The following is a 27,676-nucleotide window of genomic DNA, read 5'->3' on the forward strand; positions in this document are numbered from 1 at the left end:
GCCATGTAACCGCCCTGGGCTCGCCATTTTCCTTTATTCATTTATCATGGTAAGCGCTTTGGCCAAAATACACAAAGCAGAGAAATTGTTGACATGTGGGGCCCTAGCAGAGCAAATCCTTCATCCTCCTCCCCCTCCCCACTGCACACAAACTCGCTTTTGGGGAGTTGTTTATTTAAGGACTGCAGAGCACTTGGTGCTCTCTGAACCCAGATGCCTTGGGAGGGGGCTGTGCTGCTGGCCACCACCTTCCCTCCTCTTGCCACCGCCCGAGGCTGCGGGGAGGCCGTTTGCTGCCATTGGGAAGTACCTGCTGGCAGTGAGGAGCTGGGCTGTGTGATGTGCTCAGGACTGCGTTCTGCTTCTGCCTCCTCCACCCCCTAAAACGTGGTACTGGCAGCTCGCGCGGGTGTGCTGTAACTGGTCAGGGAGGGCAGATGCTGGTTTCAGAAAGTTTTCGTGTTGGCTTTTTGTTTTCTCAGTCCTAGCTAAAACAGCCATGCTGACTGCACTGGTTTCAGTTCTCTGTCCATGAAGCTGAGGGAACCACAAAGCCCCTTTCCCCTGCCCACGCTGCACCGGGCAGTGTTGAGCTCCCTTGCGCCTTCCCGGTGGCCAGGCTGCAGGTGACTCTGCTGGCCACGGCAATGGGCAAACACTTCTTTTGGCACACGAGAACCCAAGGGGACGCACCAATGAGGAACTGGCTGGCCCAAAGTTGCTTCTCCACATCTCATTTTGACTTTATTTTAAGTAAAAATAAATGCTGACGTTCACAGCAGGATAGCGCAGGTTTCCCTTGCGCGTGGTCCTCGCTCCTGCCAGGCTGCGAGGTGCTGGGATGCCAACGGGCTGGGGTGCAAGGCCAGCAGGGCAGTCGTCCCTCCTGTGCCTCAGCTTCTGTGTGGGAGCCCTTCCAGCAGCCTCCAGTCCTCCCTCCTGCTGTTTTATTTTTAATCTTCGTTCACCCACCTGGATGAAGAACAGCGAGGAGAGTTCCCCCTCCCTCCAGCACAATCCAAGGTGGGGAATCGGAGCAGCCGAAGCACAGGGCTGCTCCGGATGCCTGGCAGAGCTGCCCGTCGCCCGAGGCTGCTGGCTCTGGGCAGGGATGACCGGGGTGCATGGCAGTTCGTTCTCGCTCGAGGGGGGAGTGTGTCCATTGGGACTGCGCTTATCCAAGCAGCTCCTTGGTCTTTGCTGCCAGCAGTTTGTCCATCTCCGCTGCAGCGCTGTCTGCCATTTGCTGGATCTGTGGCAACACAGTACAAGTCTGAGTCGCGTGCTAGGTGATGCCAGAGTTTAAAGGGAAAGGAGTGACTGGATCACATCCTGCAACAAAGCCTGAGGTCTTAATAAAACCCAAAATAGTGCTGGGGCAATAACTGGCTCTTCCTGGGGGCTCCCACCAGCCCTCAGTGATTCTGTGCCAGCGTCGCATCTGTACAGCGAGAACAGGGACTGGTCAAAGGCTCTGAAAAGAGACGCACAACGCAAACGCTTGGCTGAGCTTCACAGGTGACTTGGTCAGGTCCTTATTTAACAGAGCGACTTCAGGGGAAGGCAGAGTTGGAGACCTGCTGGTGTTGGCACCAGCGAAGACAGAGCTCATCTCATTACCTCCCGCAACCTTTCCACTATCAGAACAAACTAGGTAATAGCAGGAGTGCAGCCTTGATAGATGCTAAGAATTCGCACGTCAAGTAACAGGTCTGTTTATTTCTTGTAAAAAGAAATAAATGGTGATTGTTAAAGCCCTGCCAAGGAATCAGGTCTCCTGGTAACATGGGATGAACACAGAAAGCATGTAAATGGGACCAAAATGTGCATGCACTTATTTGAGTGAGACAGATAAAGGTTGAAGCACGTGGGGGGGGGGGGTATGCACTAATTTTACAGGACTGATTTAAGATACCCTCGCTCCCAAGGTCCGAGGTATATAGCGATGACCTTTCCTCATGCTGAAAAAATTGTGTACAAGCGAAAATTAGACTTGAGACGCTACCTCTATAAAATGCAGAAAACCATCTGTCTGCTCTGGGAGAACTGCTTCCCAACAGGATTCAGTTACAATAGCATGGCCATTTTTCCTGCTTGCACAAATGCTCTGTATATCAATGTTTATTTTTGTGAGCACACAGAGAACTGTCCCGAAGCATTTGCAATGTATCTAACTTTAGCTGTTAATAAACAAACAGCTAAAAAGTAATGGCCTGCCTTCAGAGGCATCAGTTCAGCGAAACACTTAGGCTTGTGCCTGAGTTTATGCCCAAGTAATTGACTTTAGTGACATCTGCTCTTAGGGAATTAGGCATGTGCTTAAGTATTTTCCTGAATTGAAGCCAAAAACTCCTAACAGAGATAATCTTGCTAGCCTTTTCATTAATAACAAACTGGAGCCATCCTCATTAACACCAGCTGTTTTGCAGTGGCCAGGCACTGTGTTAACGGTGGTGAAGCTATGGACGTGGGTCGTTTTGCTCCCCAAGTTCAGCTGGCTTCTGCAACAATCCTTCCTAGTATGAAAGCTTTCGGGAAACATTTTTTCTTTTTTCCCCCGTGTTAGCTTACAATGGTTCATATCATAAATTTGCCTTTGAGATCGAAGCCCCAAATCTCACAAAGAAATAGCAAATACAACAGCCGTTGCTGACTCAAAAAATTCAGCCGAGGGCTGCCCGTTCCCCAGCCGGGTTCTCGGTGCTGGGGATTTGCCAGCAAGGGCTGGCACAAACACACCACTGAGCTGTGAAACATCATGACATGGCAGAAGGACAAAAAAAATAATTACCTGCTTTTCTAGCAGCCAGATGGTGTCTTCAGACACTTTGCTCTTGAACTTCTTTACTTGGTTGACGCTTTTGCTTCGCACCTTTCTCAGGGCTTCTTTGGACTTGTTGGTGGACTGCTTGGCCAGCTTGGCCAGGCTCTCCCTGTGCTCCCTCGTTACCCTGGCAGCGAGAGGAATGAGAAAACACCAAAAAAAACCCCAACAATGTCAGGCGTAGCACAGCCAGATTTATCTTCTGTGATGTAATTTGGGTAAAGGTGGCAATCCTCTCTGCTGCGGATCTCTCCAACTGGCCTAGACAGAGCTGCCGTGCAGCACCACGCCGGGCTGTGCAGGGACACCCAAAAGCCACGAGACAGCTAAGAGCGAGCTCGCCCCACGTGGAGGCCCTACGTCACAAGGGCAGAGGGACTCGAAGAGCTCAGGGCGTGTTTTTCCCCTGTTTTGGTCCACTTGGGCGCATCAGCCACCTCTGCGCAGCATGGCCAGGGCAGCACACCCCAGTGAAGCAAGTCTTGAGCCTGGAATGGAAAGTTCCCAGCACAGCCCTAAGCCGAGGGACTTGGACTGGATCTTGCTTGTTTTATAGTTGTCACTGCAGTGCCTGAAAGTCATGCTGAAATGTTCAGGCTTTCCTTTTTTCTGCTGCCAAAGCAGCTGTGGGAAAGAGGGAAAATCCAGCTCCAGACCTGAGAGACGGAGCTGAAAAGTGTAATCCTGCAAAGCTGGGAGGAAACCTCCATCCCTTCCTGAAACTCGGTATCGTCTCCCTGCAACTGAAGAACCTGAATTATCTACCCGGAAGCTACAGAGCTTATGTTTTGCTCAAGCTTATTCCAGCTCATCACAACCAGGCCTTTTTCACCAAGATTATGTGAATGCCGAGTTTGACAGGAGGAAGATGCTAGACAGGTAACTCAGACCAGAACTTCAGCTCTACCTTCCCCCAACATGGTGTCAGTTACTGCTGTGGTACCACAAGAAAATCCTCACCTTTCTATCCCAAACTAACAACTGCAGGTGATGAGGGAGTCTGAGCACCTGAATAAGGCACAGGAATGGCTGACGTGTCACCTCAGCTCTGGTCATGCTCCAGCACCTACAGCTGATCACTGTCAACATCAACTGCTAGTGCTTAACAATAATATTTTAATTATTTTCATGGCTATTGAAGTTTACAGACTGCCTTGAGAATGAAAAAAAAAACCAAAACCCCGTGTGCTCACAGAGACTCACGTGAAAGAGAGCGCCTGTCTGCTTGCAGAAGATATTGCAAAATAAACATTTCACAGGCGTATTTAGAAATTGGCTGCAACAGCCTGGGTCACCGAAACACTGAGGCCAAGGCTCTTCCTGCAGAGAGCTCAGGAAACGTGGGGCGAGGGCTCCCAGGGCAGCGTGGGTGCGTTACGGGGGGGCTGTTGAGGCAGGATCAGACCCTCAGCCCTTCCCGAGTCGCACCCACGCCGATACTGTCCCCCGGCAGCCCGGTCGCTCGCAGATGTCTGTAGCCTCTCGCCAGTTATCCTTACTTCACGGTGCAGGAGGGAATAGGCTTCCCAGAACTGATTGGTAATTACAGGAATTGGGGATTGCTAGAAAAGCTGACAGACCTGGAGTGCAGCGACCCAGCCCTGGCATCGGGGATGCCCCTTGCAGCCACCCCCAGCCCCATCGAGGGGCAGCCGGGGGGAGATGGCCAGCGAATTTCACATGTGGCGAGAGGCTTCTGGTCAGCGCAGGCTCGAGCCTGGACTGAACGCCTAATTAGAAGTGAGCGGGGTTACTTGTGGTTTCCTCTGCATCCCAACATCGATGCCCTTAGGGCTTCTCGTATTCGATCTCCCCAGCCAGAGGTCCCGCGGCACATGCGAAACCAGCAAAGCCGGCTCAGAAGCAGAGGTCTGGGTGAGGTCAGATTCTCAGGCAGCTTTTTTTTGGGGGGCAGGGAGTCGATCCCGGCTGCTGAACCTGGAGGAGGGAGCTGGAAATCTCTCCCATCTCCTGCTGGGTGGCGAGGTGAGCCGTTCCGCAGCAGGGCTGCTCAGCGGTGGGAGAGCGAGTTGCCGTCAGCTATTTGCCTCCCCGCTCAGCTTTTGCGAATTGTGCTGAGGGTATCACTCGCCTGCTTGGGGCTGCCGAGCCTTTAAGGAAATGTTTTTGTTTATGCAGCGCTGCCAGATTTCCTATGCTTCTTGGCACGGGGTCACAGCTTTCATGCCTCCTTGTCTGTCTTTATTAACACCAATTTCTTTTTATCACTGCGCAGCGCCGTGGAGTTTCTCAGCGGGTTTTATGTTCCAGCCAGACTGTGTGTAAATTCTCAGCAATGCTACCAACAATGCCAGAAACAGACGCTTTTTCAAGCAGATGCTGTTTCTGGTTAAGGAATCCATCAACACGAGCCAGGCCCATGGTTTCTAAGGACAGTTGTTTAATCCTGCCCCCAGATCTGGGACTTTTAAGCTGTTCTTAGATATGTTTTCTTTTCTGTCTAGTAACCATTGCCCCCACCGCTCTTTAAAGCCAAAAAAAGTGTGAAGTGAACCCGGGGAAGGGGTGCTAGAAGTGGGGAACGAGACAAGTCGCCCCTTCCCCTCTCTGCCGGGGGAACGCCTCCCTCCCCTGGAGGAGCAGCGGGCTCAAATCCTGCTGTTCCCCCGGGGATGGCCCTGCCCTGCCGGGATCTGAGACGGGTGTCTGACCCGCCAGGGTCTTCAGACACCCCAGGGGTGACATCTCATTTTTTCTGCTTCCACCAGCAAGCCGGGGTTTAAGCACCGCAGCCCTTGGGTGCCGCTCTCCCCACGTGCGGCAGGAGCAGACCCGCAGCCAGCGCAGGCCACGACTCGTCTCCAGCGCAAGACCTTCGTGCGGGTAAGAGTGATTTCTGTACCTCGAACGCTAGGAATTTCCTGTGAATGAGAGGGATCTGTCAAAGGAAAGTAGGCTTAACTAGATACTCTGCATGCATAATTGCAGATAAACACAGGGTGCAACATATATTGCTTAAAAAAAAAAGCATGCGAGAGACTCCTGATGAGCGATCTGGGGCAACGCAGCTCACAAACAGCTTTTTCTTTTCCAAATGAATTTTTTTGAGTCCTTTCTCCCCATAGTAGGTATCTTTGCATATTTCTTAAAGGGCAAAGGAAAAAAAGCTCACAATGAGTCATTAAACTTTCAAATGAGTCATCTGGCTTTCAGTAAAGCATGTGTAAAAATATTACTAATTTACAAACAATATCCAGTGTAACACAATGGGTCCAAAAAAGATGAATCTAAAAATGAGGCAATACCATAAAAGACACAAGGTCAGGTCAAATTTGGCCAAAAGATCAACCAATACAAGTGTTCCCATGGCTGGTTTTCTTTCTTTTTTTTTTTTTTTTCCTTTCTAAACCCTTAGAGAATACTTTTATACAAATAAATATTGCCTATGCAGTGCTAGCAACACAAACAGGCGAATGCCTTAGGGAGCAGAGGGGATCCTAGCAGGAAGCAGAAGTAAACACGAAAGAAACGAGTGTACTTTTTCTGTTAAAACCGCAATGCAAAAACTAAACTAACAGAGTAAATACTGAAAAGTAAACTCCATTTTAAAACGCTCAGTTGAAACACTCCCAAGCACTGAAGCATAGCTGGAGCTGCATAAGGCAAAATATGATGCACGTGTGTCCAGCTGATAGGTAAGAATAAAAAGTGGTTTTAGTAACAGGCAAGATCAATTCAGGCTTGATTTTACTTTTACTTATGAAAGAACAAATTTCTGCAGAAACAATTTTGTCCCTTCGTTTCCATTTGTTTGCACCTGCCAGAACTTTGGCAATTTCAACTGCATCTCTCTGTCACACAATGTTTCGTAAGCAGCTTCAGAGAGCTGGGAAAATGAAAACCTTTGGAAAATCAGAAAAAGCAATCCGGGCATATAATAGTAAAGAGAGGTTGCCAGCAGAATTTGATTATTCCTGCCTCCCTTTGCATTAGAAGGTTTTAAAGGATTGAAACTGTCTGCTTGTCTTTTTGATGAGTGGATGAAACTCTGAAAGAGCCAGTCGTGTTCCTAAAGAGCGGGTGAGCAAAGGGGACTGGAGGTGCCTGTGGGGACAGATCTGCAGGGCTCGTCCCCCCAGGCCAAAAACCTCCTTAACTGGGGACTCCCCAGGCTGCCAACCAGCCGGGGGAGAGGGGCCAGGAGCAGCAACCCCCCTGCACCCGCGGAAGGAGGGAGCACGCCAGGCAGATCTCCCCTGGGGAGAGAAGACCCGTTTTTGCTCTGCAGCACCGCAAAAGGTAGTGACAGACCGTACACATTTGTTTTAAAAACAGTATTTTTTTTTTTTTTTTTTTTTAAGATTGGGATTTGCAGTTTCGGAGTTTCCTCCCCTGCAATTCATATTCAAGGATGACCCAAGTGCCCATTAACAATCAAACCACTGTGCAGCAACCCAGGAGCCTCAGCAATTATGAAGATAATGGTGCCCTCCTCCTCCTCTGCCTCCTCTCCTGAGGAATGGGGGAAGGGCAGGGAGCACGGGGAAAAGAAAATCAGCAAATAGAATGATAATGTCATTCCCTCTCACCTACAGCAACGGAAAGCTGCAATTAGACTTCTCTGATCAAAATGCTAGATAAAATTCCATAGAATTTTTAAAGTAGATCCAAAGCATGAGAAATTCTTGGTTCATCTCTACTGAGAAGTCACCTGCTTGTGAAAGGCAGCGCACGTGCAAGGTGTTTGTGTGCACAAGGCAGTGTACGGAGCCGTCTTTCACCCTTTGCGGGAGCTGTTTGCAGCAGCCCAGCACCTTGTAACCCCCGGCTGCCAGACCACCTACATCCGTATCTGCCCAGGGTGTTTAGACGGTTCCATGGCTGCAGGGCCTGAGCACCGCTGGGAACTCGTGACTTCTTGCAGCAGCCAGACCTGGCAGAGCAGTGCTGCTGCGTCTGCGCCAGCGAGGTGCACAGCACAGGCCGAGTGGAGCCGCTGGGAGGTCTCGCTTCATATGAGGTCCAGCCTGGTCCCAGGACCGAACACGCGTGTGCAGTGGGGGAGCACTCCATGTGCTCCCGGAGGGTACCCCTCTACTTAGTTTCACCTGACAGGAATCCTGTTTGCAGGCAGAGACGCCAGCGTGCTGCAGCCCAAAGCACGCCAAGCAGGGATCGTGCAGGGACTCACTTCAAAAGCGCCCTCCTGACCCAAACTGAAGCCCTGACTAAGTGCCCCTGATGCAACTGCTTCACTACCATGTTACTGCTGCTCTGCGCTCATGTAACTCAAGGAATTCACAGCAGGGCAGCAAAGAATCAGCCCCTGAATTAAGGCAACACAGCTTCAAAAGCCTCTGGCTGTCACTTGCCAAGTGCTGCAGGCAGCTAGGACCAACTTTCCTCTGCAGGGGGAAGATAAAGAACAAAAAGACCAACCACCAGATGCCAAAATGCGGCGACTTAGAGCTCAGACACTTGGAAGAGCTTCCACCAGACGCTTTTAGGGATTCAGGTTTTTTTTTTCTGAACCTGAAATATAGCTATTTGGAAAGCAGCTGCATCATGACATTACAGCAATCGTGTGCGCTTGCCCTCTGAAGGGCATTCACTGAAACCTATTGCTTTATCCTGCGGGATGACAAACTCAGGCAGGCATCAATACTCACTTAGGAATTGGCACCCGAATTAGCGTCCCATCCACTTCTGGGTTCAGGTTCATGCCACTCTCCCTTATAGCCTTCGTAGCCGCAGCTGTGCTCTGTAAAACAGATCAAAAGGTAAAGGGAATTAGGAAATAATCATTCCCATATGCCAGAACTCTGTCAATAGTTGGCAATCCATCTCCATGGAACATGGAAACATTTACTTCTGTTACCAGTAAGATCAGGAAGTTACATTGGTGCGGAGAGCTTTGATCAAACCGAATGGGAAACTCCGGCCGCGCTCGGCATTGGGGTAGGGGGGCACGAAGAGGGGGAGAGGGGAAAGGAAGCAAAGCAACAACAAAAGAAAACTGTTTTGCTTCTTTGAAACTATTTGAATGGTTTGAGGCAACGCAGAGTGAAACCGCAATAAATTCCCAAGGCATAGCCTGACTGTGGCGAAGGAGATGAAAGATTCTGAGCATTTAAAAATTCCAGTTGAATGTTTCCCACTAGAAATCACACAGTGCCAATTTAGGAACGTTAACTAACTTAACCACTTCAGCACTACAACCTAACCGCATTACAGCAGGGTAGTAGCAGTTGGCTGAGAAATAGCGCCCATGCCCAGCTCTATGTTTATTTTACAGCTTATTACTTAGGATTAACTTCTCAAAACTCCATCACCGCTGGCTGACACTCTGCTCTGCTTAAAAGGTGGGGCACGCAGGTTTGCCTGGGAACAGCAAAGTGATTAAAGGGCTTCTTTCCCCCTCCCAGGGCACTGGTGTACCTTCGCAGAGTGTCAGCCTTTACGGTTAAATCGCAGCTTTGCCGGGAGCTCCTGCAGCCCTCTGCCAGGTTGCTTCGTTCTTGACATTGACAATAACAAGACCGAGTGAGGCTGTATTCTTGTGGCACTCGCGTGGCATTTCCTACAAGGCGTGTTGCTATTTCTGATGCTCTCTGCCATCCTTAACTCTAGCTCCAGGCTGCTGCAGTAGACCGTATTTATGAAGTTTGGCTTTTGTCAACTGAGGCACAAAATAAAGCTCTGCATATTTGTTTAGGTCTCCAACGCGTGACATCACTGAGCAAAATGAATGCTGTGCCAGTGTTCTGCAAGGCATAACTGCTGTCCTCCAGAACACAACAAGGGCAGAGAAAATGTAACCAAGATGATCTCAGCACGTTAGGAATGTAAATGTGTTATTCTATGGACAGTGCTTGCTCTGTAGGAAGGAAATGCTCAGCAAAAGCTGTGATGTTTAACATACCTATTGGAGGGGATAGAGGAAGGGGAAAACATTGCAATATTGCCCCCATCCTCTTGCAGCCCATGAAATAAATAGCCATGCTTAAAAGACATAGTCCTGTTTGTTTTTATAACTCTCAGGCAAACAGAATTTGGCCCTGCAAGTCCTTTTCTATGATTATTTTCTTTCCCAGACTCTTCAGGCATTTTTATTTGCTTTCCAGTGCCATGAAGCACTGGGTACGTGCTGTAAATAATGACATCACGTTAAGCCGTCTCTAATGGTTTTAGAGAGTTCAGTCTATCCATGGAGTTATGGTATAAACCAACTGCATTGAGAGAAATAGTTTTAGTTCCAGTTCGAATGAAAAATGGTCCTTTGGCTTAGAAAGCAACTGTAGCCAATGGTATATACGGTGATATTTATTTTCTCCCATGCTCATTTCTCAGCCTGAGCTCGTGCTTGGACACGGGCTAAGTCATGGACTGACTTCCCCGGCCCTCTTAGCTCCAGCACTCCGAGGGATCTCGCTGCACTTGCTGATGAGGGGCCTCCATTCTTCAAAGCCATTACACGTGCTGGATACACTTTAAGAAACACTTAGGCATCAAGTGCCTTACACTGACCTCCTCTGAGACTTTGCTGACTTAATTAATTGGGGAAAGCCTTTGCAAAATAAATAGAGATAAGCCTTGGCAAAGCTCCAGAGCTGGAGCGGGATGAACAGCTAACCTTGCGCTGGTTACTGCTCCTATCTGCGTGGCTGCCCGGCTCTGTCTGCACACACCCGCCGCAGGGCACCACACGGGCTTGATCCCAAGGTAGGATTCAGATTTGCTGCCTCATTTACCGGCAAGTTGAACTAAGGCTCCTGCAGAAAATTAAGGGAAGTCGGCTCTTCCGGAGGGCAGGTCAAAGCACCTAATTCAGGGTTCTGACCTGCAGGAGCTGCCAAGGGAAGAGCTCGCCACCCTCAGCAGTGCCCGAGCCAGGCCCTGTGATGGCACTTAGCACAGGCCCAGCTTCGTCCTACCAGGGAGGCTTTTCAGAAGCTCGCAGGCTACATCAGCAGCTTCTTCCATGAGCTCTCCGGGGGTGTCACCAGCCCTGGTGATAAGTATGCAAGTCTTAGAGGAGATTGATGGTGTCCCCAGCACAAATACAGACTATTCCATCTATGTGTCTGGTTCTGTGCACGGTCTTCATGAGGAACTGAAATGACGTAAATACAACGGGGCAGATGCAGCGTCGTTTCCGCGTGTGTAGTTCAGGCATCTGCAACACGTTCAGTGCCGCTTTTCAACCAAGCTCTTGCAGATCCGGCTGATGGGAAACCAATCCCTGGAGCAAACCCCTCATACTGTGGCACGTACGGGATAGAGCCTGAGAGCGACTGCAGCCCAGCACAGCCCGTCACTCCTGTCTGACCCTGTGCCGCTGCACGGGAGATGCTCTGTGCGTCGGACAGGGCTGGGGAGTCGCTTGCCCCGTGCAGTTGGCAGCAAAATACCACTTCTGTTTTGTGTCAGCCGCAACTCGATGCACAGCACAGCCAGGGCTCTCAGCCCTGCCAGGTTTGACTGATTTCGTCTAAACGTTCCTTTCCTCAGCATCAACCTGCTTGTTCCCGTGGCAATTATCTCCCCTCGCAATGCCTTCGGTAATGTGTCCTTACCTCTGGGAAATTGGTCATGTTCACTATTATGAGCTGCGGTGATTTCTGTGAGATCTGCCCCAGCTGGTTCAGCGGAAACTTCCCGTCTTTTGTCACCACGATTATGTGATCAAGGACCCCTCAAAAGAACCAAACACAGAGCAGCTTCAGTACGATACAGCAGTTCACAGAGACGCTGAAGAAAAAAGCGTACGCAGTGTCGCACTTCCCTTCTGGTATGCAAAATATAGATGTTACAAAAGAAAAAAACCCCATGTTTATTCAGACTTCAGGTGCTGTTTGTGTTCATGCATCCCCTGTGGTATTTGCAAGCTAAATATTTCAATGCTACTCCAAAGCACAAAAACATGAACACAAAACTCTTGTTTGTTTTCGTTACTAGAATAGGAAAACTAAGGAAGATTGTTAAGAATTAAAAGGAAATCATTATTTTTTAATTCTTAGAACTTAAAGAAAATCAAGATGTTGTTATAAAAATCAAGACAACTATTGTCTTTAACTTAGCAGTGTTCTCTCAACCCCCTCGTTTTTTTTCCCAAGTCCCAAGAGGAGGTGTTGTACGCTGCCTAATTTAAAGTATTCAGTTTCTCCCTGAGCTACTCTTAATCTGCTCTCTAGTTTCTGCTCCAAAATGTTAACAGCCCAAAAGGCACAGGGGACAAGAGGTACTTTATCAGTGCAATTAAAAAAAATACCTATGGTTAAAATAAATAGTTAAGAGACTGCGCTACGCTTTCCAACTCCATTAAAGACTGAAGTGCCCCTGCCAGAGCTGGGGTGGTGAATGATTCAAATTTGGTCATTGTTTAATGTTAAATTTTATCCCTGACACTTGATACTACTTACAAATGCATATGTTCAGAGTGTTATAGTAACTGTAGCTTAGTCAAATATATTCACATTTCTTCCTAAAACACAAAATTCACTAAGTGAACAAGGCTTGAAAGGTCACTAACCACAACGATGCACAGCAAAAAAAGTTTGTATATGCCAGACACCAGCCTGATGGCAATTTCCAAGAGGCTAATTTAATGGCAATTGGATTTTTCCTGCCCTACTGCACCATTAGCTGACAACCTGCTTCTTCATCACATCTGCAAACAGTTCAGTTAGACACTTTTGACATCTCCCACTTACAAAAGCTATTTCCAGGAAGCTATTAACAAAAATGGATTCTTCCTGGTCAAGCTCAGGGTGAAGAAAGCCTTTAGTTGGGGACGTCAAGGTTGTAGTAAGTGGGTGCCCAGTGAATAACTCAATAAAGAGAAAACAACTGTTGAAAAAATCAGAGTTCTCCGTTACTAGGATTGGTATCCTTATTTACAGGCAATAGAGCATCATACAAGAAAGTTACCAACCTGGTGAGGTTCTAACACTGAGATTTCTGCTGAAATCTTCTTTCAGAGCTTCTACTACTGCCTGCATGTCTTCATTGGTTTCCTCCAAATTGATAATATCCTCAACTAGGGCAGCGCTGATATTCACTCTGGCTTGACTCTGCCCTTTACCTTTAGCTGCAGATTACACATAAAATTAATTTCAGTTTCCAACAACAGTTAGTCGTTCCACTAGAAAGCAGAAAGAAGACATTAAAACCCCTGTTAGATTTAGAATTGAGTCTAAGATAAACCGAAGTAACTGTATTTTCAATTGAGTAAATAGCCCAGCACCTGAACACATAACTCAAAATGTATTTGTAGGTCACACTGTGGGCACTGACTCCAGCCCAGCCTGTGACAATTGCTGCCTGCTGCCCCAGCGCAGCACCAGCTCCACGCGGTACCTCTCCTGGGGAAGGGCTCAGGTCCCCTGTACGCTGCAACACTGGCTGGCAAACCAGCTCCTCCGGAGCTGCGCTCTGCCCAGGTTAGATCAATACTGGTACGCAAGATAAAAGGGATAAGGAGAGAAATCCTGGGAACATACCGAGGGGTTGCAAACACTAGGAAAAAGGCTGCTGTCGTTACCTTTTTTGGTAGCTAGCTGTCTGGTCAACTGCATCTGATGGACAGACTGCCTGCAGCCATCCAGGAGCAGGGCCGGGCAGGCTGCAGGAGCCTGCGGCAGCCCCCATCGCATTGCAAAGGAAGAACGGCAAAGCAGGGATGGCAGATGACGGAAGCATCTTAGTGCCACAGCCATTGTTTATAGCTGTGCCCTAACCCACCTGTAAAAGAGAAAAGGCAGGTGCAACACTCAGCGTGCCAAAAAGAAACAGGTTCAGGATTTAGGTGTGCTCATGGGTGCAAGGTGACAGCTGAGCAACACGGGCGGCGGGTCTGCGGGCACTGCAGCGACCAAAGGGCGAACGCGTCCTCGCTGTCCTCAGTGACAGACAGCCCATAATAAATGTGTTCTCTGCGCGGCCTTCGTGTATCTGTCCAGAGGGGTATGGGCCTGGGGGGCAAAACCCACACCTGCTGAGTAGCCGGTATTTGCACAGTAGCCGAGTAGAAACTTTAATTTCTGTCACAGGAGGTTTGAGGTCCCAAATTCCCCCCCTAATTCACAGGTTTTATTCGAGCCTGGGGCCGTCGGGGGCTCAAAGGCGTTACCGCAGCCGCGTCTCGGCCGTGCTCGGAGCTGCACAAACGCAGGGTCCCGTCCGGACAAGGGCGCGATGGCTGCGGGAGCCGGGAAGCTGCCGGCCACCGGCGGCACCGGCCTCTCCCCGCGCTCCCGGCCGCGGCGGGGAACCCCCCGGGGGACCGCCCCCCCGGGAGCCCTGCGCCCCGCGGCGGGGACCGGGGCGGGGGGGGGCCCTGGACACGGAACCCGGCTGGGTCCGCCCGCCCCGGCGGGGTCATGGCCACGCCCACCCAGACCACGCCCCTGTGCCCCCCCGCCCCTGAAGAAGGCCCCGCCCCTCGCCGTGCCCCCCCTCTCTCCTCAGGACGCACCGGCCCGGCCCCGCCCCGCCCGCGCCCCACGGTGCCCCGCGGAGGGCCGGGCTGCCCCGCCGGGCCGGGGAGCGGTACCGGGGGCGGTGAAGGGGCAGGGGAGGGCCGGGGCCGGGGCAGGGGCAGGGGCCGGGGCAGGGCAAGCCGGGCGTCCCCCCGCCCGCCGCCTCGCTCACCGTGGCGCAGCCCCGCGCGTTCCGGCCGACGTCATCGGGCCGCGCCCGCGGCGTTATGTCGTCAGAGAGCGGCGCCAAGGGCGGGGCGAGGCCTGCGGGAGGACGGAGCGGCTGCGGCCTGCGCCGTGCCGCGGTGTGATGGTGAGTGCGGGCCCGGCCCGGCTCGGCCCGCGTCCCCCGCCCCCCTCTCACTGCTGCTCCCCGCAGAGCCATGGAGCCTGGGCGCCAGGCGCTGCCGCTGGAGAACGCCTCTATCCTCTCGGAGGGCGCCCTGCAGGACGGGCACCGCCTCTGGATCGGCAACCTCGACCCCAAGATCACCGAGTGAGTGATTCTGTGCGCGGCACCGCACCCCCCCCCCCCCCGGCCCTGCCGGTACCCCCCGCCAGCGGAACCGCCTCCCCCGGCCCTCAGAGGCGCCGCCTCCCGCCCGCTACCCCTCGGTACCGCCTCCCCGGTACCCCATCAACGGGGCCGTGTCCCTCTCCAGCAGCCGTACCGGCCCCCTGGTACCCCATCAACACGGCCGTGTTACCCCCCCAGCAGCCGTTCTGGCCTCTCGGTAGCTCATCAACGGGGCCGTGTCACCCCACGCCAGTGGTACGGGCCCCCCGGTATCCTATCAACGGGGCCGTCTTCCGCCCCCCCCCACCAGCGAACACCCCCGGGCAGTGACACGTCTCCCTGCCTCGGTTCCTGCCCTGTCCCTCCCCAGCCCTGGCTGCCCCTGAGGGCGCGGCGTTAGGTCCCCACTCTCTGGTCCCCGGTGCTTACCTGGATGTGGGCTGGGTGTCAGTTTGGGGGACCCTTTTTGGGGGTGCCCCCGTGCCCAGGAGGGCAGCGCAGGCTGGTGTAGCACACCCAGCTCTCGCCTCTGCCCCACAGCAAGGGGTGACGGTCGGTCGCCCACTTGAAATTTACCAGCTGGTCCCAGCTCCCACCGCACTGCGTGGACAGCTGGGTGTCTGCTCGGTGCTGCTGCCTGGCAGCAAGTGGCCTGAAGTGGGTGTGCGTGGGGTGTGTGGGTGTGTGTATGTGGGGTGTCTCCAGGGCTGTGCTGGCCCCATGGACCAAGGGGCTCAGAGGCAGCCACTTAACTACGCATGGAGTGATCCTCTGAGCCACTGCTCGGGCTGGAGCCCAGGGGTGGGAAACATCTTTGTTTCCTAAACACGTTAGAATTTTAGGTTTGAGACTTTCAGGGTGACCAGGAGCCTTGTTTTGCTATTTTCCTGGTGTCAGCAGCGGGATGTGGGTTGAACAGAGGAGAGTTACTCACTGGAGTAACTGCGGGGAAGTGAGGTAGGGTACAGTGGGGCTGGCTGCTTGTGGTGCATAAATCAAACGTGTGTGTGTATGCATTTCATCTTTTCTCCAGACTGCAGATAATTATCTTCTGCGCAAACATAGTATTTGGACAGCTAAATTGTCAAGGAAACACGACTTGCTGTTCAATGTTTGGATAGTGTGCCGAGAAATCAGTAGGTTGTATAAAAAAACCCCACACCAAAACAACAAAACCCAAAACAATTTGGGGTTTATACACTTCTAAGAAACAAGCATTTTTGATTAACTATTGTATGTGCCTGTCATGGAATACTTTTTCTTCCTGCTTCTTTTTGTGTGTGTGCAGGTGCTAGGTTTTTATTCTAAATGTGGTTCATCTTAACAGAGCAGTTTTCTAATAGCCTCTAAATGGAATCATTAATGCATTGTGCTTTTCAGCCATTCAGCTTTGGGTGGTTTCTGCATTAATTACCATTTTTATCCCACAGCTATGTTACTCTGGTTTGTCCACATTCACTGACCACGTAAAATTAGATATAGGAGTTCTGGAGCATGTTGTTTGCTGGGTCCTTAAAGATTCAGGAAACTGGGTTAGTGTGAGGGGAAGAATAGTGGGTGTTTGTAAATGCATTAGATCCTTCGCTTCCCAGAGTGATCGTTAGTGGTGTTTTTAAAGACCCTTTCAGCCTAGGTTGTTCCTCTGAATCTAGGCCAGTCAAGTGATAGTTTTATATGGCAAAATTTACCCTTTTCGTAGCTTGGATGAAATGAGTTTTGTGGGTTTCAGTCAGCTGTTTGCATGGGCAGGCTGTTCCTTTTCGAATAACCTATTGCAGCTGCATGAGTTCAGCAGTCAGGGCACGGCTGCCCTGGCACCCTCACTGCCGGGGACCGTGTCCAGAGCAGTGTCACAGCTGTGGGCAAGGGGCGGGAGACTGGTTAGAGGGTTTTGTTCTCCAGGATTATCAAACCTAGAATGCTTCCACGCTACTAAATGTTTAAAAGTTTGCCCAGTGATGAGTGACAGTGCTTGTTGCTTATCTGACACTTTATAATTCTGTGCCTTGCTTTTGGTTTTACTTCAAAAATGGCTATGCTCTCTGCAAACTATATTGTAATCTTCATTTCCTTGTGAATAAAAAAAAGAGGAAGTTCCTTTTAACACGTTGTCAGTGCAGAGAGAGAGTGGAGTTCTGTGTCAGCTCAGTAAGTTTCTTTCATCTTCATCCTTACTTTCTTGTCCTAAGGGCTTACATCTCTGCTCGTAGTTGCTCATCTGAGTTATCCCTGTTGAGGTTACTAATGACATGACTAAAAACATATATCTGAAAATTAAATAGCTGTTTCTTCGTTTCCTGCTTTTATCTGATTTTTAAAGGGTTGTCTCTGCCATTTCTATCTAAGATTTGTTTAAGACGAAGTAAAGTTGATTGAGTTGTTAGCAGGGTTAATAAGTGGTTGTGACTTTCTCGAGCAGAAATGAGTTCAGAAAGTCTTGAATTAATCCAAGACTTCCATTTAGAGAGCAACCTATAGCTGCAATCAAGCGCTAGGGAGTTAATAGGTAACACACACATTTGAGCACAAGCTGCAGGAATAGGAATTTATAAATGTAGGGCTGCCCACAAATTACAGCCTGCAGCTTGATGGCTTATAGGAGGTTATTGCATATACTGAGTAACTGTGACTCAAAGGGGAGTCTCAAAGGATCTTGAACGCTGACATACCCTACGTACTGCGGTATGGTGGCTCTTCTGGGGGGCATTCCTCCTTATCAGTGATGTTTGCTTGGGTGACTTCTCTTCTTTTATCCAGCATCCTTAAAGGATTGTTCTGCCCGTGGAAGAAGATAGTTTTAGGAGTCTGCTGAGTGGGTTCTTAGCAGCTGGAAGGAGGTGAACTGCCACTGTAGGACCTGTTCATGACATAGGACATCGTCTCCAGGCACTTCTGATGCTGAATTATCCCTGCTGTGGGGCCTGCCACAGCAATGCACAAGGAGGGCAGCAGATGGTTGGTTCAGGGTTTGGTACCACTGAGCAAGGAAGCCGTGGAGTCCCCTCACCGTCACTGTGAGCATTGCCTGGTGCAGCGTTTTTCCCCCAGCTGCGCAGTGGGGCAGAAGATGTGCTGTGGCACAACCGTCCGTTCACATCGCCTCTCAGTGCTCCCGTCCTGCGGGGAAAAACCCCATGCTTCAGTTACGTCTTCTGCATGACAAGCAGGGTCGGACTGCCTCCTCTGCCCATTCCTCTTTGTAAAGCCTTTTGAGACTCTTCAACATTTTGTGTGGCCAAAAATTTAATTTCCAGCTCTATGATTACACATACATATTATCTAGTTTCCAGTAGCCTTTGAATGACCATTCATTTTCCACAGTTATGAAATAGTGGGTGTTCAGCTTCCTTGGCTGTTCTGCTGCTTGTCTGGGATCCCATCTTGATGAGTCTCACCTAGAAAACAATGTGTGCGTACGTTGTTGTTACAGACTCCCGCTGACTCCCAGTGGGGCAAAATTCTTCGCAATAATAGGTTTTGCATGTGGCCCGGTACCTTTGCAGTATCCTTGGGACAGCATTGTTCAGAGGAAGCCTTGCCTGTGTTTGAATAGCGCTCGGGGTGCCAGGAGGAAGAGTGGAGGAAAAGGAAATGGGGGAGCTGCTGGTTTGTCTCGCATTCACATCAGATGACAGGAAGTGGAAATTGAGGTTGGCCGCGGTGATCTGCACAGCACGGTGGCCACATCTGTGCGAATCACTTCCAAGCTCTGGATAACCCAAGTCGTTGCCATAGTAAAGCTTTTTACATGTTCTCACTTTTTTTTTTTTTTTAAGGCTTGGGGTTTTCCGTGACAGGTCTTCCTTCAGTACTGAAGTCCTCTTGGCTTGGAAAACTACTTGTCAAGTTACTGTTAATGCCCTCACTATATTAACAATAACAAATCATAATTACAGCCTGAAACTTTAAGTTATACAAGACTTCAGTTCTGAGTGTTCCATAGAGAGTAGGTGACCTGCGGTTGTAAGAATTGCCTCTGTGGTTGGAAAATAGCATTTGCATCATCTACGATGTAAATATTCTAAATAAAATATATTACACAGGTTGCTTCTAGACTCTTAATAAAATTTGTTTTAAAGGAACAACTACCACTTTGCTGCTAAGAAAGTATTATTTGAATGCAGAGGTTCTCAGAAAAAAATCCCCGCCACAAAGCATTCCTTTTGCAGGGCAGCTGCAGGGTTTTGTTGCTGCTGAGCAGAATGCAATGAGAATCACTGTTGCCCTTCCACTGCCTCTGTAATTGCCAAAAGAAGGACAGCATTCTAGTGGTAAGGACTTTATTTTCATACTGCTGAAATTGCAAGTGCTTTTTGCAGCAATGTGTTTACAGAAACAAACCTGAGGTGCATTTACATGTTTTGGAGGCTCTCAAAGTTCAACATGTGGGGTTTTATATACATCATGTGTCTCCAAAATTAGGGTTTTTACTTGTACTCCTGTGAGTGCTTGTCGGTAGCCTGAGATGCGTTGGTGAAACTTGTTTACTGTGTAACCAGCTCCTTTTTTTCTTTTTTCCCTGCTCTTGCTTTTCTGTCTCCCTTGCTTTCTCAGCAGAGACCGAGGGTTCGTAGGCCTCTTGGAAGACCACAGTGCTGCTTCTGTATTCCAAAGGATGTAGGAAGCCTTCCATAATCAATAACAATGTGTTTATTCCCCTGGGAGATCGCTTGGCCCTTCTGCGCTGCTCGTCTGAACACTTGCTGCACCTTCACCTCTTTAAAAGTGCACATCCTGAATGTCCACCGTGACCCATCCTGTGAGATGACTCACATTCCTGGAACTTTCTTGCCCGGCCTCTGAAGCTTAACAAAGGGCTAAAGCCCTTTTCAAACATCCTATCGGGCTTTATTAGGAAAAATGTTGTCTGCCCTTCCTCTTTGGACTGTCCCTAAAGTTGCCTGGTGCATTTGGCCATCTTGGGCCACTACCGACCATTCATGTCTGACATGCAAGGTTTCATCTGCTGCCTGGTCCATGTGCTCGTTGAGTTACCCTCCTAGGCTTTCAGAGCGCTGAGTGTTACTTTGCAAGCTGAAAATTTGGCTTAGACTACGCAGCTTGCTAACGAACGCTGTACAGCTGATCAGGAGAAGATCAGCCCTGACTAAGACACATTTATTGAACCCTTAGACAATTCTTAAACCCTAGGGATGGGATCGGGCAGTGAAATAGTACAGGTGTCACTTTCCTTCCTAAAGGCCACACTTTTCCAGCTACTGTTGTTGAACACTTTGATCCAGGGAACCAGAAAAGCTGCAAAGAACTTTCAGGATTAGATGTGGCCTGTACAACAAATGTGCTCCTAATTTTAAGTTGCTCGGTGCACTAGAGACTAAGCAGACAGATTTACTCTGGCTTTTCCCAGTTTTATTGAAAACAGCACACTCCCTACTGGATGGTAGGAAGATAATTGGCTAAATAAGTGTCTGACTTTCATGTGCATGTCGCTGCAAAGCCGTCTGAGCCAGAAGCACTGGCAGATTTGGCCTGGATGATACTGAGGTCTGTCTGGTGCCTTTTTTTGCCTGGTCTGCTGTCAATTCCTGGTTGCAGTTTGTTCTGCTTATTCTTCTCTCCTCCCGCTGCCCCAGTCCCACCAGGCAAGTGGGAGATGGCTGCATTTCAGTGTGATCTGGCCATGTCCTTGTCGGTGCACTGATGCTGCTTGGCACAGGGAAGGGATGGGACTAGCGGTGCTTGTACAGGGAGAGGGAGGGCAGCAAGAATAGCTGGGATTCTGAGGGACACAGGGTGCTGTGAACTAGGGCTGTTTGTGCAGGGAGAGGAATACGTAGGATGGAGCTTCAGGCGGTCACATCAGGGCTAGGGAGGGGGAGGCATGATGTTTGTGCTTGAAAGTAGGTGCGATTTAGAGGGGCAGGAGGCAAAGCCCTCCTTGACTCCTGGCAAACCTTTGCATAATTGTCCAAAAGCCAACTATTAATAGATCTTCTGCACACCCTTCAGCTGACACCGCTGGGAGGGAAGCTCTGTGCCTTGGGGTTTTAGAGCAGTCACTGATAATGCAGCTCAGAGCTCAGGGCGCTGAAGGGTTGCTGTACAGGGACCCATCTCTGTAGGTATTTGGGAATATATGTGTGACGCAACTGACTGTGATATATATATATGGGGGGGGGGTCCTCTCTATCTCCTCATTTTGATAGTGGTAAAAGTTTTCATAAATGTCTTCTTTCCCCTTCAGATACCACCTTCTCAAACTCCTTCAGAAGTTTGGCAAAGTAAAGCAATTTGACTTTCTGTTTCACAAGTCTGGTGCTCTGGAGGGGCAGCCGAGGGGCTACTGTTTCGTGAACTTTGAAACCAAGCAGGTATGTTGCTATTATCTAAAATTCTGATTTAAATGACTGGCTTATTTCCCCATCTTTCTTTTTTTTTTTTTTTTAATGTCAATGTAAAGCTAAAACAGGAAGGGATAAGTTAAATACCTCGTCTACACAAACCCACAGACTCTTAACAGCCCCACTCTGTGACTGCTCCTGGAAGCAGCAATAGTGATTTCCTTTCTCCTGTGCTGGCTTTTCCTGAATCCTGCTTTCTAATGCTAATCGGAAAGGGCTAGTTCTTTGGTCCACTTCTGTAGTGAGCTTGTGGAGTTGTACAGTGGAGGTGCTGCGATCCACGCGGAGCCTTGGGTCAGCCTGCCAGACCACCTGAAATCCAGCACTGCTCTGAAGTCCTCCTGGTTTTACTTTGGCCTCGTGAACACGCAAACACCAACTTTTTTGGTGCTGCCAGATGTACGACATGACAAATCTGCAGCATCCTGGAGTGATCTGCCCCTGGCTGTCCATTCGGGGCTTTAGCTCTTGTTAGAAATCAAAATTTCAAGTCGTGCTCCCCTGTAACATCAGAGCTGCAGTAATTTTGTCGCAATTCTGCTAGAATTGTTCAGAAGTTGTGAACAGTGTGTTTGGAGATTGCTTGCTGGTTTAAGCGCTCATTGTTTTGCTGCGCAGTAGCTGGTAAGGATGTTAGCAGAGCCCTGAGACAGTGTGTTGGCTCTAGAAACTGCTGGAATGATTATTCATGGCAAGGTGGAAGAGCATTGCAACATAAATTTTCAACTGCTGTGAATCAAGTTTTATAGGAGTGTCCTGAAGCTGAGATTCCAAGTGCCGAGCCTAGATCAGGACTGAGTGGATAATTCCCCCAGTGCGCATGAGCAGGATGTGGAATAAGCATAGATAGGTGTTAATCAGACACATGTAATCACTGTAATGAATCACAGTATTTTCCAGAGAAATTCCTGTAGCATAAAACCTCCCTGAGAATGCTGTTCCAGTGGCTTCTACTTTTGGTATTTTCAAACTCTTGATCTTTTTCCCTATTTCCTCCCCCCAAACAAGTGAAAGAATCTGCCTTATTGGTTTATAAAAGTCTGGTTACTCAGATGGATGTTGGTGACAGAAAGATATTCCTGGGTTAGGATACAATGGGGTAAACTTTCTTTGCTGTCAGTTAGCTGTATGTACAGAAGACTGATTTACAAAGAAAAAAAGGCTCTTTACATCTGAGTCGGTTTTGACTAAAGGCTTGGTTTGTTTATTGAACTGTCTTCCTGTGCATCCTGTGCAGGAAGCAGAAAAGGCGATCCAGTGTCTCAATGGGAAACTGGCCCTTTCCAAGAAATTGGTGGTGCGGTGGGCACATGCGCAAGTCAAGGTAAGCTGCTTGCTGTAATTTGCAAAATCCAAAAAATTTAATACTAAGGAACAATTCTTATCAAAGCTGTCTTAGCCTGGCGAGATAATTTCAGTCTGTTCTAGGAAATAACTCTCATAAAAATGGTATTAATCTGCTACTTCTCCTGTCTACCTAAACTGTGCTGGATTAGCTGTGAATAGGAATAGGCCATTTAACCTGATGTTCTGTGGAAGGGAGTTTCTGATCAGAGCGATATGAACAGATTACTTCTATAAATGTCCACATTTTAACTTTTCCCAAACTTAACGAGCAATTGGCTGAAAGTTTGTATACTTGTCTTTGTGGTTTTGCTCTCTTTTTGGGTAGAAGATGCATGGAAATTCTCAATTACTGAGTACTGTGTTGCTTTGTTCCAGTTCTGAAAGCACTTATATGGCAGCAGCTCTAATTACTTCTGACTTTAAAGCAACATATTTAACATCTAAGCTAAATATCCTTTTATTGCTTGCTGTGTTACGCAGAACATCAAGTTTTTACTATTAACTTAAGCAGTACCTTCTGGAACATATTATTTTTAAAAAATTTTTTTTTTTTTAATTCTTGTCTTGTTTCTCCTGTAGTTATTTACTATCTGGTATTTGATAAAACAATTTGTTTTCAGTTACTTTCTTTGCAGATAAATGGATTCTTGTTGCTATTTTCCATTGGGTAGCTTGCTTTTAGCGTGTGTTGATTATCCTACAAGCAGCTTTCTGCTCTTTCTCTTATCAAGTATTCTAGTGCTTTGGATGCTAAAAAGGGGAAGAAAAAAAAAAACAACCCACAAAAACCCAACAGGTATCTTCATTAGAGGAAACCACGTTGTTTTAATTATTGGCTTCAAGGGCTCCGGGCTTTTGTCAGCACATCCGAGCTTGTGCAAATGCTGTCTCCATTTTCTTTAGCTCTGTAGCTACTCGAGCTCCATGTGCTTCTGGATGCCTGGGGAATGATCGGGCTGTAGCAGGGGTTTTGGGCAGAGCAGTGAGTGTGTGCTCAGGCGGGAGTTCGGCAGGGCAGCTCGGGGCTTGGCTGGCTGGGCCGTGGTGAAGAACAGGCATAAATAATCCCTTCAGTTTGCGTGGCATTTTCTAATCTGTGAATAGAAAGATTTAACAACACAAAACTGGCTTATTGTAGCAAGTGTTTATTTTAGACAATACCAGCACCATGCTAAGTAGTTCTAAGATGAGCAGCCAAGGCTTACCAGACACTGTCGGTTTGAGCAGCTTTGCTGAAAAACAAGCCTGACTTTGTGCCAAGCGAAATAAGGAAGCAGAACACTGCAAATAGTTCAGGAGGCCCGTTGCCCACAGAGATGACAGACTCACAAGCTGCTTTCTTCAGAAAGGAGGAGGTCGTTCCTAACTGGTCTTTTTTTTAACTTTTTTTTTTTTTTTTCTCCCAGCACTGCATGATTCTGTGCAGTTGTGGGCTTGGGTTACCTTCTGACTCTGCACAATGTCTGTATAAAGAGCATTGCAATACAGTACAGAAGTTACCTTAAAATTTACCGTCTTTGCTTCATGCCTTCTATAGAGGGGAACAAGAAAGTGGTAAGACAGGATAAGGCTTAAGGATCCATAGTACCATGCACATAAGTGTTCGGCATTAGAGTCCACATTCCGTGTCGGTACTAAACAAATATGGTTGGGATTTGTTTCAGTGTTTGGCCACCAAAATCATTCCTAGCAAAAGTTTTACAAAATCTGAGGTGGTAGTAATACAACTTTAAAGTGTATCTGTGGGCAAACATTCCTTTGTTCGTAATTCCAGCTGACTACAATCCTTGGTCTCTTGTTCGCAGAGATATGATCACAATAAGAATGAGAAGATCCTTCCAATCAGTCTGGAGCCATCTTCCAGCACGGAGCCGCCCCAGTCTAACCTGAGGTAGGAGACGGGGTGGGTGAGAGGTGACCAAACTCTGGGAGCAGCAGGGAACTAACTTCTTCAATTAGAGCTGGAGTTGTTGGTGTTATCTTTTTGCTAAAAATATAACATGGCAGAAAACCTGCAAAGTGACTTATTTGATGTGGGACCCTTCAGGCTTGAAGTTTATTTTTTAATGTGTGAAGCTACTGGGGCAGTAGGACAGAAAGAGGTAAGGCAGGGAATGGGAACATGTCACATCCCAGCTCATTTGGACAGAATGTGCTTTGCACTTTTTCGTATGAGTTTCAGTGAGAGGTTTTGTACTGTACTAATTTGATTAAGCAAAATGCTTATGAGCAAGAATTTGTATTATAGTGGTAAAAGGTTAGAACAAAATCAGAGGTCAGAAGTAGTACTTTCTCCCCCCCCCCCCTCAGCGTTAGGGCTAGTAAGTCTTCTCTGTGGGATGTGGTTAAATCCTCCAGCCCCTCTACCTAAAGCACGTAGTGCTGCTTTGCTAATTCACAGTCTGGTTGAAAGGATACGTGGTTTTCTTCTGCGTTCTGTCAGTGGGACACTGTAAGGACTGGGGATAATGAATTTGCCAACAGATAAAATGAGCTTGGAATTCAGAAGTAACGCGCTAGGAAGTAATGAGCAGAGAGACTCAAGTCATGCGGGTTGTTAGCTACGTCAGTGGCACAAAGGAGCAAAGGAGTTGTTTTAGTGAGAATGGATGCTGCAGGACGTCACGGCAGAGAAGGGAACGTTCCTCGGTCCATACCCACTGGAGGATAGCGAATAACAAAAGCGCTAGGAATTTGGGGTGTAACCTTGGGATAGCTTCTCCCTTTGGGATAAACCCTGCTAATGTTGAAATAATGTTTCTTCCTGACCTAATTAGAGTTTGGGGTTTTCCCATCCCGAGCGGTCTTGTAGCTGGGAGGAAGTCTGGCTTTCATTTCTCTGCTGTTTCCAGCAGCCTCGTCTGAGCTGCGCTCTGCTGCACATGCTCAGACCTCGTTAAATGACATCATTTCACATGAAGTAGGAAGCCTTGTTGTATACTCGGCTTGCTCAGTGTCCTCGGGAAAGTGCTGAGTCGGTGCAAGGACCGTTATTTTGTGGTGCTGTGATGTATCTTGGAGGACTTTTCCTAAGCAAATCCATGCTGAGGATTGAAGGGAAACGTGTGGGCTTTAAGCAGTAGATTCCTGCCTCCCACCTTCATGCTGCTTGTGGTGGGGGCTGCCTCGCCCCTCCTTGTGTGGCTAAGTATTCACACGTCAGCAAAATCTCAGGATTGCTGTAGCCTGATTCCATGCTAAGCTCAAGCTCAATTTCTCTTCTGTTTTTCCTCTTTCCAGTGTCAGTGCAAAAATAAAGGCCATTGAAGCCAAGCTGAAAATGATGGCAGAAAACCCAGACGCGGAATACCCAGCAGCGCCTGTTTATTCTTACTTCAAACCACCGGATAAGAAAAGGACTACTCCTTATTCCAGAACTGCCTGGAAATCTAGGAGATGATGCTTATGAATCGATAATGGTAGCAAGAAACACTGCTTTGTATACCTGGAGTCCTCCGATGCTTTTGTACTTTGTAGAGTGGGAAGGATGCTGCCGCCCGAGCACGCCACTGTACACGGCAGCGTGTTTTGTAACACATTAGGTGGTTGCTGAATAATTCCTTACTGCCAGTGCAGCTCCCCAGCTGAACGCTGTTCAGAGAAGTAGGTTCCCTTCAAAGCCTCTGATGAACACGCAGACAACCTCTCGTTAGTGTGCATTCATTAGCAAGATTAGAAACAGTAACCAGTCTGTGGAGTAAAGCACATCCCAAAATACTCCATTTAACTGATTACTTTTTAAAGTATTTTTGAACAAAAAGTATTCCGATTTGTGTTTTTTAATGGAGGGGAAGCACTTGGTTTTGATTAACATTCTGTAGTTACCATGGAAAACTTTTTCATCTCAATAAAACTCATTTTAAATAGATTTTGCAACACTCTTAGTAACTGTGCATGCAGTATTTTATATGCACCAAAGCAAATGTATTTTGCAGACTTTCAGGTATTAGTTTATGCTATGGTAACCTTAAGATAAGTCATGACACAGCCCGGGTATTTTCAGTGTCACTGAGACACGAGGTATGTGCCTCCGTGTAGGAATGAGCGTATTCACACCCCGGTGAGGTCTGCGCTGTGCTGTAACCTTCGGAGCGCAGCGGTGGCGTGTCTGATGTTTGCGTTCAGTAATCCTCTTCGGTGGTAGCTCTTCATAAACCAGATGTGACAGCGTGAGAATAACGCTGCCGCCTCGGAGACATCTGTCAAGCACATGACCTCAGCCCCTGCCACCATCCAGTCCCGCTTCTGCTTTTTGCTGGCCGGTGGAGGTGGTTGGTTGCCTCTCGGTGTAAAGTGGCACAAGCCTTTGTGGCAAAGCGGCTCTGCTGTGTGCTGAGGTCACCCGCACCACGTGCTGAATATGCAGGTCTGATGGATGGGATCGCACTTAAACCATTAGATCTGCAGCATATTCTTCTCCCCAGGCATTCTCTGCAGAATATAAATCTGAGGAACAAACGTTGTCTGGCAGCGTTTTCTCCTTAGTGCACACGGCGCTGTGACTGCGTGTGCGAGGGGGATGTTGGAGAACGTGTGCGCTCGAGTCCAGGAGACTCTGGTCAGACTTTGTCAATGTCCACTCTCCCTAAGCCTTTCAGTGGTGAATCTTCACATCTCTGGACACTCTTGAGTTGCTTCCCCAAACTGGTTAACAGTGGGCTCAAACATAGGGGAGGAAAATAATTTTTAAACGGCCCCTGGTTTCCGTGCACAGGTGTTGCTCACTGGCATAGCAAAGTAAGGTTTGTATTCCTGCAGCAGCGCACCTCCCTCCGAGCAGAGCACGTATCCCGCTTCCGAACCGAGCGGCCGGAACGGAGCTGTGTGTTTGTGGGATGGATGGATTGTTAAAGACTGAATTGTTCAAAAAGTAGGTCTTGTGCTGTTAAATATTTGCTTTCTAGTTTTTTGGGTACCTGAGTAAAGCGCAAAGTAGTGTCACTGGGAGTTTGTACCCCTATGAATGTCAATAACGCCCGTTTACATTCCTCTGCGAACAGCCTGTGTTTTGTTCTTGCGTGATCTAGCGTTTGTAGTTCTCCGCATCTGTATCTGCATTCTTTAGAACAGCAATTGATTCTATTTCTATTAGGAATTTGGAAAATACCTTGATTCAAATCGGGCACGCGGTTGTGTTCCCGTCAGAAACATACTTTGATATTTATTTGTATTTAAATACAGTTTG

General features: G+C 48.5%; 2 protein-coding genes across 2 annotated transcripts; one reads left to right on the forward strand and one right to left on the reverse strand.

The window, feature by feature from the left end:
- Positions 1-14,488, reverse strand: MRRF (mitochondrial ribosome recycling factor). The gene is made up of 7 exons (XM_063352879.1): positions 14,438-14,488; positions 13,329-13,528; positions 12,720-12,875; positions 11,362-11,480; positions 8,455-8,546; positions 2,792-2,951; positions 1-1,252 (listed from the first exon to the last, which is right to left on the reverse strand). The coding sequence occupies exons 2-7, from the start codon at positions 13,501-13,503 to the stop codon at positions 1,175-1,177; spliced, it is 780 nt and encodes a 259-aa protein (XP_063208949.1). The 5' UTR covers positions 13,504-13,528; positions 14,438-14,488; the 3' UTR covers positions 1-1,174.
- On the forward strand, positions 14,365-26,359 carry RBM18 (RNA binding motif protein 18). Its single transcript, XM_063352881.1, has 6 exons — positions 14,365-14,578; positions 14,645-14,761; positions 20,988-21,114; positions 22,382-22,468; positions 24,297-24,382; positions 25,732-26,359. Exons 2-6 carry the CDS (start codon positions 14,649-14,651, stop codon positions 25,889-25,891), a joined length of 573 nt encoding a protein of 190 aa, XP_063208951.1. The 5' UTR covers positions 14,365-14,578; positions 14,645-14,648; the 3' UTR covers positions 25,892-26,359.
- The last annotated feature ends 1,317 nt before the right edge of the window (positions 26,360-27,676 follow it).

Source organism: Chroicocephalus ridibundus, chromosome 15, assembly GCF_963924245.1.
Source record: "Chroicocephalus ridibundus chromosome 15, bChrRid1.1, whole genome shotgun sequence".
NCBI lineage: Eukaryota > Metazoa > Chordata > Aves > Charadriiformes > Laridae > Chroicocephalus > Chroicocephalus ridibundus.

What these genes read in the sequence shown, in the direction of transcription:
- RBM18 (XM_063352881.1), top strand. Translation starts at nt 14,649, where the DNA reads ATGGAGCCTGGGCGCCAGGCGCTGCCGCTGGAGAACGCCTCTATCCTC. An exon ending in TGAACTTTGAAACCAAGCAG is followed by an intron (nt 21,115 to 22,381) that starts GTATGTTGCTAT and finishes CATCCTGTGCAG; the next exon opens with GAAGCAGAAAAGGCGATCCA. An exon ending in CCGCCCCAGTCTAACCTGAG is followed by an intron (nt 24,383 to 25,731) that starts GTAGGAGACGGG and finishes TCCTCTTTCCAG; the next exon opens with TGTCAGTGCAAAAATAAAGG.
- MRRF (XM_063352879.1), bottom strand. Translation starts at nt 13,503, where the DNA reads ATGGCTGTGGCACTAAGATGCTTCCGTCATCTGCCATCCCTGCTTTGC. An exon ending in CAGTGTTAGAACCTCACCAG is followed by an intron (nt 11,481 to 12,719) that starts GTTGGTAACTTT and finishes GGTTCTTTTGAG; the next exon opens with GGGTCCTTGATCACATAATC. An exon ending in ACATGACCAATTTCCCAGAG is followed by an intron (nt 8,547 to 11,361) that starts GTAAGGACACAT and finishes TCTGTTTTACAG; the next exon opens with AGCACAGCTGCGGCTACGAA.